General features: G+C 35.1%; 1 protein-coding gene across 3 annotated transcripts in view; it reads right to left on the reverse strand.

Moving 5' to 3' along the window:
- The window catches only part of HTT (huntingtin), a 209,914-nt gene that overhangs the window by 119,328 nt on the left and 76,820 nt on the right, over window positions 1-13,766 (reverse strand). For all 3 annotated transcript variants that reach the window (XM_020992153.2, XM_078148998.1, XM_078148997.1), the window contains 4 exons: window positions 7,671-7,817; window positions 4,042-4,162; window positions 2,864-2,940; window positions 1,101-1,252 (listed from right to left, as the gene is read on the reverse strand). In XM_020992153.2, coding sequence (XP_020847812.1) covers window positions 1,101-1,252; window positions 2,864-2,940; window positions 4,042-4,162; window positions 7,671-7,817 — 497 coding nt within the window. The remainder of the gene's footprint in view (window positions 1-1,100; window positions 1,253-2,863; window positions 2,941-4,041; window positions 4,163-7,670; window positions 7,818-13,766) is intronic.

Here is a 13,766-nt window from a genome sequence, read left to right on the forward strand (position 1 = left end):
AATAAATGTTTACTGACTAACAGTCATTACTAAACACTCATTATGTGCAACTAGTGTTGATCACTGGAAGAGATACAAAGACAATTAAGATGTGATCTCTTCCCTGATGAAACTTAAAATCTAGCTAAGGTGATTCAGCATATGCCAAATATAGAACACTATACAATAATTACACAGCAATCATAAAATACCAATAGAAAAGAAGAGAATAAGGTAACAACATAAAACACAAAGTGCTATGGGAGATAAAAGGAAAGAAAAAGTTTCTACCCAGGGGCAGGTGGGGATCAAAGAAGGTTTTCTGTAGGAAACAGCACTTAAACTGGATCACGAAGGACAGAGAAGATTTCAAAATGTAGAGATGAAGATAGTGGAGGAGGTAAAAAGTTTCCGGGTTTAGGAACTAGTGTAAGCCAAAGCACTGACATGGGAAAGCATAGCATGTTTATAGAGAACAATAAATAATCCAATTTGGCTGGAACCTAAGACAAGTAGAGCGTAGTAGGAAAAAGTAAATCTGGAAATGTAGGGAAAACTGCCAATTGTGTAAAGCCTTGAATACAAGGCTGTTTAAATTTTTGTAGTAGTTTTTAAAAATTATTATAATTGTTCATACATGTGAGTCTATCAGTTAAGGAGCTTCTGGGAAGAAAATTCTCACTATTAATCAAGATAGGTACCTGTTCTGTCTGCAATCCCAGAGAGCTATCACACAGCCAATATATATCAGAGGATGCAGCTGAACCCAGGTTTTCCTGTCTCTCAATTCAGCCTCCTAGCAACTATTTCTACACTGAAGTGCCTACGTGAAGTTAAATGAGTAGAAAAAAGGGAACAGGATTAACTTAAAACTACTCTTGCATATACATGTGTGTGTGTATGTGTATGCATATACTAACATATAAATAAGCTTCATAGAGATTAGAAATAAGTTTGAATTCTTCACTAAGAGAGTGACTTATTCTAGCATGACCTCATAACTACTTTCTCTTACACATAAAACACTCTGAAAGCAAAAAAAAACCCAAACAGTAGACAATGGGTAAAATTACTCTGGAGAAATCTGACTGAGATGACTGCCTAGTTTCCCTGTATAGTACCTGCAAGCAAATTCCCAGCTAAAATTATTGCATCTTGATGTGCTGACAGATCCAGGGGGAACCAGGCTGAGGACAAAAGGGTGAGAATTGTTGTAGCCATTCCAACTGTACAGCTCTTCCTAGACTCATCTGATGGACTCAGGAGAGGAACCCTGAAACCACAAATTACATAACATCACACAACAGTATCTTCTAAAGTAGATAAGATTTCCTTCTCTTTTCAAAACAGAAACTTGCTATATATTTTCACATTTGTAAAAGGTGAAAACACGGGCATTAAAATATTCCTATAAACAGAGCACCACAATAAAATATTTAAAAATAAAAGATCAAATTTAATTCAAAATAGAGATACTACCTATACCTTTATGGAAGATACTGTACCTTTTATCTTGCTACAATTTTTAAGTTACCACAACATTTTAATGACACTTGAAATAAAACAATTATTTTAACCAAATGAAGTCAAGTTTAATAACCAAAACAATCGGTCATTTAGTGTAAAACTTAAAATAGTAGGTGAGAAAATACATTCCTACAAACACAAAATAGCATAATACATAGATTTATATTTCAGTAAGCAGAATATATAACTACAATAATTAAGCACGTTTTTTGAAACATTTCCCCACACAAAAGTCCTCCCTGAACAAAGTGAATTGATATAAAATGAATGCTAACTACTAAAAATTATAAAAAGTTTAAATGATCTTGAAGCTATTAGGTACCTAGAGTAAAGGAAATCAACTGTTAAATATATGACTAATAGAATTCAAGTATTTCCTACATTAGACATCTAAAACTAAATAATGCTTAATATGCTAACTCAGATTTAATATCAGCTTAAAACACTCTTAATTTGTACGCATGATAATATAAATTCCCCCAATAATGTCTCATCGTAGCTTGGGATATAGCCTTTAAGACCTTGGTTCAGAAATTCAAGCCTAAATTCTGGTAAGAACAACTAGGTTAAAAATATTTCATTCAAGTACAAGATGGCAAGAGAATGTACTTGTCATCCAAAGCAAGGTCTCGCTAAGTGCAAGGTTGGCCACTGGGTCATTCATTTTTGAGGGTATATGATTTGCAGCAGCAAGAATATCTGAACCAACAAAAGAATGGATTATGACAGTATTATGGTTTACATTGGGTAGAACTATTTCAATTAGAAAAGTCATTCCCTACACAATAGAGAGAAATGATTCCCCAAATTCAACCTTTAAATCACATCTTCAAGTTCATGAAATGATAAACCTGAGAATCATACATGAGAGAAGCACACACCCACACCCACAGAGAATAACCTCATATTCCAAAATAAACAGAAAATTAAAAATACCTTTAAAATTTACCAAGTACATGACTATTATATCCATCTTAAAGATGAGAAATCTGGGTGGGACTCAGAGAGGTTAACTGGCCTCCCCCGTGGTCAGAGAGCAAATAAGTATCAGAGTCAGTATTTGAACCCAGGTCTTCTGACTCTGAGACCATGGCTCTTTCACACATATAAAACATGCCTCATGTCTATCCAAAATTAAGTAGTCAATAGCCATTGATCTTCGAATTAACTGCATCTTTGCCAAAGGTCTACCTAGCTGGTTTCCAACAGTTCATTTTAGACGGGTGGGTTTTTAAAAATTTCTAATGGCTTACAGACTTAACAGCAAACAAACTATGGACCCTAATATCTAAGTGAACAGCTACTGCTTTGGTAAGCAGGAAATCTAGTAGCCTGTAGAATGAAGGAAGAAACATACCCACAATGCCATCCTAGACTCCAAATGCAGACTGGAAAGGCAGTAGAAAGAAGACACAAAGCTTCACAACAGCCACACTGAAAAACAAGGGAGAAAATATGTCTATCAGATACTTGGCCAGAGAATTATAATCACAAAATAAGAAATGGACTTTTCTTTCACTTTATCTTCACAAAAATTAAAGAGACATGAAGAATGCCTATCATCAAGAATTATTTTCTGCCCTAATATGTGTACTTATTTTGGAAGCAGAAGCTGATCAACAGAACTATTTTTCTTCTTTCTTTTTTATTTTTTTGGTGAGACAACCGGGATTAAGCGACTTGTCCAGGGTCATACAGCTAGTAAATGTCAAGTGTCTGATGTCACATTTGAACTCAGGTTCTCCTGACTCCAAGGCCAGAGCTCTATCTACTGCACCACCTAGCTGCCCCTTAACAGAACTATTTTTCAAAATGAACAGTCAAGGGGGCAGCTAACTGGCCCAGTGGATAGAGCACAGGCCCTGAAGTCAGGAGGACCTGAGTTCAAATCCGACCTTAGACCAAACATTTGACATTTACTAGCTGTGTGACCCTGGGCAAGTCACTTAACCCCAATTGCCTTAAAAAAACAAACAAAAAACAAAATGAACAGTCAATTATCATCCAAGTAAATAGATACAAATGATGGTACACATCAAGCAAAACCATGCAAAATTACTAATGCTGGGAAAAAATGTTTAACTTGTTTGTAAAACTATGCAACTAACTGCCAGTGAATAACAGTTTAACAAAATAGTACTAGCTTGAAATGGTATGCCATTTGAATTTTCAAAGGTCCCATTTAGTGTTCATAGAAACTCTGCGAAGGAGCATGAACAAGTTAGTGGCAGTTTTATTATAGAGCATTGGACATTACATATGGAGTCAGAAGAGCCGAGCTCAAAGCACAGCCCAGCTACTCACTAACTGTGCTACCTGAAGCAAATGACTTCACCCCTAGACACTTCAGTTGCCTCAACTATAAACTGGAGGCCTTACCCTCAATTACTGAACCTAAACAGAGACCAAATTCGTCAAGAATGTACTGAAGCAGAGTAGGTCAATATGAACTTGAAAATTAACAGTAAATAGTGGCCTCTATGGATACTACAAATTACATTAACATATCATGGTTGAATAAAGAAAAACACCTACTGTAAGTGCCCGTGTAGTTGATGTTGTCAGTGCATGGGAAACTGCTGCAATAACTCTAGAAAGGTTATTTTCCATTGTCACATCAGTTATGTTCGGTAGTAAGTTGTAGCCTCTGTATATTCTAACAAATAAAAAAACCAAAATAAATATGCTTATGTTAAAATATAAGTTAAAATAAACGCGTTCGGAAAATGGCATTTATGACTCAGGGATACTGGTGGCTCCTATTAGTCTATATTGCAAATGGTTAATTTACCTAAGGCATATGTGAACAGCTACATGGTATCAGGACTGCAATGTCATAGCAGGTATCTAATGTTCCTTGTTACAAAGCAGTCAGCTAAGTTCCAAACATACAGGCAAACTACACAATTATAATAAATACACAATAATAGATTTGCATTTTTCCTTTCATATGCAAATTACACTTAGAAGGCTTTATAGCCTTCCTCTCATTCGGCCCTCAGAACCTTATGAAGACAGGATAAATATTAGTATCCACATTTTACAGATGAAGGATGTGACCTGCTAAACATCGGATAATTTAGGAATGTCAAAGTCTGTGTGAGAAGCCAGATTTTACCACTCATCCACTAGTCTTTCCACTATACTACACTGAATCATACACTAAATTAAACAGGAAAAAGTTAAAGTTCTACATTAAATTTCCAGAAATTACTGAATGTATCACTTCTACTGACCTACTGACAAGGTTCTCTGTATTCAGCTAAACTAATCCTGAGAAAACATATGTAACCAAGACCATAAGGAAAGAAAGCATTTACAACTTGATACAACTTGACAAAGTTTCCTCTCTGCTAAAATGACCTTAAGAAGACTCACAATGAGGAAATAAGGAGAAATTTAGGAGATTAAAAACTCAAGTTTTTAAAAAAATAATACCATCAGCTGATAACCCAAGTTTAATCACATAAAAGTATTTGGCAGCTTCACTTTATAATCTGATATTTAAGAAAAACAATTATATTCTAAACCTGTCAAACAGTTCTATTTGAAAATCATAAACACTAACATTTCATTTCTGATTTCACAACAGTATTCATACGATATCTTTAATAGATGTTTTGTTCTGACAAGAATATACTATTTAGGCAAAACAAGTTGTAAAAAATGAGAAAATACAACTGACTTCAAAGAAAGTTATCTTTAAGAAAAATGTTGTGATGTCAAAGATATTTTTGTACAAGTTTTTTAACTTAGTATTTTAAATAAGAATAGAAGACATTTAAAAATAATGCCTGTCACTTCACTTGACAAAGGTTTTATTCAATTAAGAGAGAAATACAAGCTTCTCTTGAGTTTTGTTTCATCTTTTGTTGAGTTTTGTTTCATCTTTCTGATGGTTCCTCCTACTGGTTTTAATTTTTACTTACAACTTCACTAATGTGAAAGTATGTTTAATAGGAATAGTAAATGTAAAGCCTATATCAGATTGTGCGCCATCTTGGGGAGGGCTGGGGGGGGAAGGGGGAGAAAAACTTTCAACTCAAAAGCATATGGAAGTGATTGTTGATAAATCAAAATAAACTAACAAAATTTAAAAAAAAAGAAATACAAGTAATTGCTTAAGTAAGCAAGTCATTTACGAGTCACTTTTTTGAAAAACCCATCACTTGGAAGCAGGCCATCATGTTAGAGAAATAAAATATAGCTTTTAAAAGGCAGACATTTAAAAAATAACACACCCCCTCCTTGCAAGCCTTTCTTTGAAAAAAATCAAGCTTTTGAACAGAAATATGAAACTTCATAAAAAACATTCCCCTGCAATCTTAACTTATAGCTTCACCCCAGGTGCATCTGCATGAGAAGCTGAAAACAAAGTGGACACAAGAAAAAAAAGCTTCCGAAGTGTACAAGGGCCCCAAACTCTGGAGCCCAGCAAAGCCCTGGATTTCAAGGGAAAGTCAAAAAGACTGCCAATAACTAGAAGCCCTGGATGTATCTTTTGGCCACATGAGCTCTAAGTCTGAGTACTCTTTCCTTTTGAATCTGTACATATTTACAGAAGACTGTGTCCCAGACCTTTAAGGAAATGTCCCTGGACTACAATCCTTGCTATACACTTTTTTCAGCAAATATACCTCTGAAAAAACTAACTGAATTAACTGGTTAATACATCTGTTTGAAATTTTGGATGACTGCTGACTTCTCAAGCAAAACCCCAAAATCCTACCAGGTCTATCCTATATAACATTCTCTGTCCTCTAAATAAATAAACATGATCCTGAATAATGATGAAAACATCTGCACTATTGGTGCCAAAGGACCAAGGACAAATAGGCAAAATGCTACAGATTCTTGTGCCAATGAGTGCAAAGAAACTAGACCCAAGAAGGAAACAGGAATAGAGGACATTTTGTGGGAATGCTCAGTACAAGACAGAATGATGAGTTTGGGAAACAGGTAATAATAATGTATTCCCATAAACTATCTAGTACAAATTTAGTAAAAAAAAAAATCATGGTCATTCTAAGAGGCAATGGGATGCCCAGAAATGATAACATACTTTGAAGTCAGAAGGCCTATGGTTCAAATCTCAACTCTAATATTACCTGGGTAATTTTAGGCAAGCCATTAACCTCTCAGGGTCTCAGTTTCTTCACCTGTAAAATGAAGGAGCTAAACTCCCTCTTAGACTTCTAAAGGCCCTACCAGCTCTAACTTGGTGTTAAAAATAACAGTAATAATAGCTTATATTTATATATCACTTTAAGGTTTATAAAATTCTTTCTTTACATGTTATTTCAGTTGTCTCACAACTCTGTGAGGTAGGTGCTATTATCATCTCATTTCACAGGTGAGGAAAATGAGACCAAGAGGTTAAAATGATTTGTTCTAGGTCACACAGCCAATAACTATCTGAGGAAGGATTCAAATTCATATCTTCCAGACTCCAAATCCAGAACTCTATCCACTATACTACCTAGCTGCCTCTATGATACAAAACATAAATCTATGGGTTACGACTACCATTTCAAAGGAGTTATGGGGACATTTTTTTGTCAAATCACATGATTTTATATTTGGAAGGAACCTCGGAAGTCATCTAGTCCAAACTCTAACCTACTCTGATCAGGAACCATTTATATAACATCCCCAACTGGTTAGCCAGCCTCTATTTCAAGATCCTCAGAGATTTTAAATTCATCAGCTCCAGAGTCATCCAGTTCCACTCTAGGATAACTCAAATAGTTAAAAAGGGCTTCTAATACAAAGAGCTTAACTGCTAATGGGGCAACAGACTCCTAAAAAGGTAAAAAGTTTACTAATTTAACCACGCAGAGACTTCATAAGAAGACTCAAAAAAAGTAGCTCACATTTACATAATGCATTATAGCTTAATGCAAGTATTAATATCACCATTTTACAGATGATGAAACAAAGATTCAAAAAAGAAAGAGGCATGCTCAAAAACCACATGAGAGTCACTGAGTTATAAGGCAGACACAAGCCCGAGTTATCTGACTCCAAATCTGTTACTTTTTTTATGCTGCCTACCAAATCAAAGTCTTTCTCTTCCAAAAATTATCTTTATTTTAAAAGTTTTAAATACAATCATCCAGTAAGAGTCGGCAGACCATAGACAAAACACACGTCAAATACCGTACCTTGTGATAGTGCTGACTGAAAAGTGAGAGGGAGGCTGAGTCTCATGCATTAGAAGTTTCAGGTAGACACTGCTTTGGTCCCTTGCTACCGCCACAACTGGATCGGTCTGTCCTTGATCACAATTATAAAACAGCTTTGGAACAAGCCTTGAATACAATAAGGAAATGAAAATTCATGAAAACAAAACCATTTATTAAATAAAATATGCATTAATATTGTCTGTATTAAGACCACCTCTGAACTCATGCATACAAAGTTGACAATGAGTTTCAAGATTTTGTTCACCGACAGATTTCTCAAGCAGACTGAAAATATAAAAACAAATCAAGGTTGTTGCAAGTGACAATAATATATTTTATAAAAACTGGCTGGGTTTCCTAAATCAATGGGCTTCTACCACATTTTTAGTACTTTGTTACACAAAGAAAGTGCTGCTCTAAATATTTCTTTTGACCAGTGATATCTTTGGGACCTATGCCTAGCAGTAGAATCTTTGGGTCAAAGGATATGGATGTTGTCATGAATTTATTCGCATACTTCCAAACTGTGTTCCACAGCTCTACCAACAATACATTGATGTGTCTATCTTCCCATAGCCTTTCCAACACGATTGCTATCATTTGATAACTCTGCTAATTTTCTGGGTATGAGGTAAATCCACAAAGTTGTTTAGATTTACATTACCTTTATAAGGGGCAGCACGGTGATGTGATAGAAAGATCTCTCAGCCTAGAGTTAGGAGGACCTGAGTTCAAATCTAGTCTGAGATACTTACTAGCTATGTGACCCAGGGCAAGTTACTGAACCTGTTTGCCTCAGTTTTCCCATCCATAAAATGGGATAATAATGGAACCTACCTCTCAGGGTATTATGAAGATCAAATGACATAATAAAGTGTAAAGTGCTTAATACACTGCCTGGCACAGTGTAGGCATTACATTTATATTAGGTATTATTATTATCATTATTAGTGATGTGAAGAATTCTTCCACATCATTGTTAACATTCTGAAATTCTTTGGGGAACTGTTTGTTCATATCTTTTAGTCACCACTGGAAAACGGTTTTGGGTCTTAAAGCTTTCTGTTAGGGGTACGTGTGTGGGGGTGGGTAGGTGTGCCTTAACCTAAAAATATGATTAAAAGATTTTTTTCCCCAGTCAGCTATATCCGTTATAATAGATATATTACTAGTGCTTGGACAAACATTTTTCAATCTCGTGTAATCAAAATGACCTATTTTGTACTTTGCAATTGCCTATAGCCCACTTATGGATCTTCGGTTAAGAATTCATCTAAATCTATTCACAGATATAAAATGTAAGTGATTTGCTTTTCTTGTGATTTTTCTGTAGTATGATCTTCAATATCCAGATCGTATATCCACTTTAAATTTATTATTGGCCTCTATAATATGTGTGTGTATGCATATATTTACATTTATACTTATATACATTTATCTCACCCATTAAGCTCTCTAGAAGTAGAAATTACTTTGTCCTTTGTACTTAGATCATCAGCACCTAGTATAATGCCTAATATGTAGCAGGTGCTTAATAAATACTTGTTGATTAATGAATGTAATGGAATTTGATCTTGCAATAGAAAATAATGAACATGGTTAGAACAGAGAAATATGGAAAGACTTACAGGAACCGACACAAAGTGAAAATGTCAACAACTACACAAGTGGTAACAGCACCAAAAACAACTGAAACTGGAGAAAACAAAAATATCACTTTTTGCAAATGAGAATAATGGTTTACATAGACAACTCTAAAGAGTCAACTAAAAAATTATGTGAAACAATCAACAACTTTAGCAGAGTTGCAGGATATAAAATAAACTCACATAAATCATCAGTAGAAGAGATAGAAATTCCATTTAAAATAACTACAGAGTGTATAAAATACCTAGGAGTCTAGCTATTAAGATACATACAGACACTATAGAAATACAACTAAAAAATTCTTTACACAAATGAAGAGAGATCTAAACAGCTGAAGAAATACCGCTTGTTTGTGGGCAGGCCAAACTCATAACAAATATGACACTATTACCTAAATGAACTGACTTATTCAATGCCATATTAAACGATTACTTTTTAGAGCTAGAAAAAAATAATAACGCTATCACCTGGAAAAACAAAAAGTCAGGCATTTCAAACAAAATGTTTTAAAAAGTGGGAAAGAAGATGCCTTACCAGATCCTAAACTATACTACAAAGTCATACCAAAAAAACTACTTAGTAGTAGTTTAAAAAATAGAAAGTCCTATTGGTGAAACAGGTCAGGGGAAGAGAATCTACAGCCTTGAGGCCACATATGGCCCCCTAGGTCCTCAAATGCAGCCCTTTAATTTGTTCTGTGAAGTTTGGATTCAGTCAAAGGGTTGCACTTGAGGACCTAGAGGGCCACACGTGGCCTCGAGGCCAGAGGTTGCCCACCTCTGGTTTAGATTCACAATATACAGAAGCAAATAAGGATAGTAGCCAAGTGTTTGAAAAACCCAAAGATCTCAGCTATTGGGACAAGAGGGCAGTATTCAACAAAAATTGCTTAGAAAACTAGAAAACTGGTAGAAACGATGCATTAACCAAAATCTCATACCACATACGAAGACTGTCAACATGACTTAAAGGGTGACATCATAAACAAATTATAGGAGCAAGGAAGAAATTACCTGTCAGATTTACAGAAAGGAGAAGTGCTCATGACAAAACAAGGGATAGAGGAGATAGCAGAAGGTAAAATGGACAATTATGATCACATACAATTAAAAGGTTTTTACACATACACAAAAAAATTTGCAGCAGCATCATTCTCCTGCCAATAAATGGTCAAAGGATATGAGTAGGCAGTTTTTAGAAAAAGAAATCCAAACCTATCAATAGCTATATTAAAAAATGCTCCAAATAACTAATAATTAGAGAAATATAAACTAAAACAACACCAAGGATCTGCCTCAAACACTTCAGATTGGCAAAGTTGACAAAAACAGAAAATGTCAAATGCCAGAAAGGCTAAAGGAAAATACGTACACTGTTGGTGGAGTTGAGAACTGGTCTAGTTATTCTGGAAAGCAATCTGACGTAAGAACTATGTCTATATTCTAAAGGGATCAAAGAAAGAGGAAAGGGATGAATATTTTAAAAATATTTATATTGGCTATTTGTGTAGTGGCAAAGAACTGAAAACTGATGGAGTATGCATTGATTGGGGAATGAACAAATTATGATACATAAACGTGATGGAATACTATTGTACAGTATAAAATGATGAAGTTGATAGATCAGAGAAACCTGAGAAGACTGGTATGAATTGATGCTGAGTAAGATGAGCAGAACCAGAACAATTTATACAATAATAACAGCATTAGAAAGACAACTTTTGAAAGATGTAAAAACTCTAATGAAAGCACTGACTAGCCATGATTACAAAGAACTCATGACACATCCTACTGACCTCCTAACAGAGAGGTGATAGACTGAGAGCAAAGCTTGAAGTGTGTGTGTCTGTGTGTCTGTGTGTCTGTATCTGTGTGTATTTATTTGTGTGTGTGTGTGTGTGTGTGTATTTGGATATGGACAATTCAGAAATTTGTTTTGCTTGATTACAGATGTTTGTTACAAGTGTTTTGTTGTGGGTTTTTTTTCTTTTTCAAATAGGGAGAGGGGAGAAGAAAAGATAAACTTTCATTAACTGAAAAAATAAAGGTTAGAAAAATAAACACTATTATGATATTATAAAGAGCAAGCCTGGCTCAAAAGAACAGATGCCCCTTTACAGAGATAAAGATCATGGAATGTTTCATTTAACATCAAATTTTTTCAAAGTATTGATTAATTAAACTCAATTTTTTTTCTTCTTTTTTAAAGAATTCTTTGGGGCAGCTAGATGGAGCGTGGATAGAGCGCTGGTCCTGAAGTCAGGAGGACCTGGGTTCAAATCCAGCCTCAGACCAAACACTTGACACTTACTAGCTGTGTGACCCTGGGCAAGTCACTTAACCCCAATTGCCAAATAAACAGATAAACAAACAAATAAAGAAAGAAAGAAAGAAAAGAAAAGAAAAGAAAAGAAAAGAAAAAAACAAAGAATTCTTTGTTATAAAGGATGGCTCACTGGGAAGAGGATAGTTAAGGAGAAATCTAGATGATATAAAAACAAAAGACATCAGCAAAGATACATATTTTTTAAAAAGGGCATGGTTCTTAAGGAATAGAAGAACAAATAAATGAATGATGCTGATCCCCTAGCTACAAAAGAGGCAATTTCTTCCTATACATTGTTAGTAAAAGCAAGGCACTTGTGACAGGTTTTCAGCCCCCTCCAGTCTACCCATCACAGCAATACCGGAATAATTTTTTCTAAACATAGACCTGGTTACTATTCTGCTCAAAAAACTTAAGCATCTCCAACTGCCTACCAAGGCTCTGGCAGCCAAAAACATCTACAACCTAGCAAAAAACTATTCTTTAAATTTCATTTCATGTTGCTCCCCTTCACAAACCCTATACTACAATCCAACCAAACTAGGCTACCCTTCATCCACTCATACGTGTTCTGTAATCAGGTTCCATGCCTTGATTATATTACTCCTTTAACCCAGGGGTTCTTAACCTAGGTTCAATTAAACTTGTTTTTTAAAATCTCTCGAAAACTGGACTTCAATATAAATGGCTTCTCTTGTAATCCTACATATTTTATTTCCTCAGTTAAAAATATATTCTGAGAAGAGGTCTATTGGTTTCAGCAAACTGCCAAAAGGGTTCACGACACAAAAATGGTTAAGAAACCCTGTTTTAAACTGAAAACTCTTCCCTCCTTTTCTTCACTTGTTGAATTTCTACCATTTAAAAATACAATAAAAAATATCATGGCATCTACAGAGTCTTCCTGATCTCAAATAACTCATTGCTCAGGAACTATACAGCACTTCCTTTGAGGTGTGTAATGCACAAATGCAAAACTGCAGATGATGGTAGGTTCTCCTACTCAATCTTTTACTTCCCCTACCCCTGAGCACAGCAGTCTGGACTCACTCTAGACATTTGGTTTTTGCTGTGGAGCTGAGACTTCATTGGTGTAAGGAGCTTCCTTCTGTAGAAATTCCTCCCAGAGAAGCAGATCAACAACTTGTTGGCAACTTAAAATTTTACAGGGTGTGTTCAGATCCCTGATCACTCATCGATGAGATAGTTTCTCATGCTTTTTTATATACCTAGTAACATCCTAAAATTACCTAACAGTCATATCTTAAACAATAAAAATATGCTCCTATTGGTCCTAATTCTTCTTACAACATGACTAATATGAAAATATGTTTAATAGGAATGTATATGTAGAGCCTATATCAGATTGTACCCCATCTTGGGGAGGGAGGGGAAGAAAAATTTAAAACTCAAAAGCTTATGGAAGTGATTGTTGAAAACTAAAAATAAATAAAAAACCTAAAACAAATAAATAAATGAATGAAAGTTTTTAAGATGTACCATAAATGCAAATGCACCATAAATGTAAATAAAAATGTGTGGTGTACACAAAACAATGTGCCAGAAACAGGAAAATAATGAAAGTCTTGACATCAAAGAGCTAGCAATATAATAGGTATCTAGAAAAAGAAATATATTAAAGAGAGAAACATAAGGAAAATGGAAGAATTCAAACAAAGTTCTTTAGGAAAACTATAAAAGAATGAGGTCATTTTCAGTTGAGGGATCCAGGAAAAGAGCCCGGAGAACATGGCACACTAAATAGCTTTGAAGGAAGAGAAAGCTATTAATAGGCAGAGAATAAGAAAGAGTAGTTTCTAGGCATGAAGAACAGTCCTCCCACCCCCACCTCACAACATATGAAGACAAGAAAGGATCAGACAAGATGATTTAGCAAACAGTAATCCAATTTTATTGGAAGAGAATACAAAAGGTGAGTAGTATGGGATCAAATTACAAAAGCAGGCTGAAACAGACAATGTAGAGCCTTGAATACCAGGCTAAGGAGTGTGGATACATTTTCCTCTAAAAAATAGGGAGCCATTGAGGGTTTTTGAGCAAAGGGATGACATTGTTCAAAGCCATGCACTGAAAAGGTAATTT

Source organism: Phascolarctos cinereus, unplaced genomic scaffold, assembly GCF_003287225.1.
Source record: "Phascolarctos cinereus isolate Bilbo 61053 unplaced genomic scaffold, phaCin_HiC Scaffold_9;HRSCAF=440, whole genome shotgun sequence".
In the NCBI taxonomy this organism is placed as follows: domain Eukaryota; kingdom Metazoa; phylum Chordata; class Mammalia; order Diprotodontia; family Phascolarctidae; genus Phascolarctos; species Phascolarctos cinereus.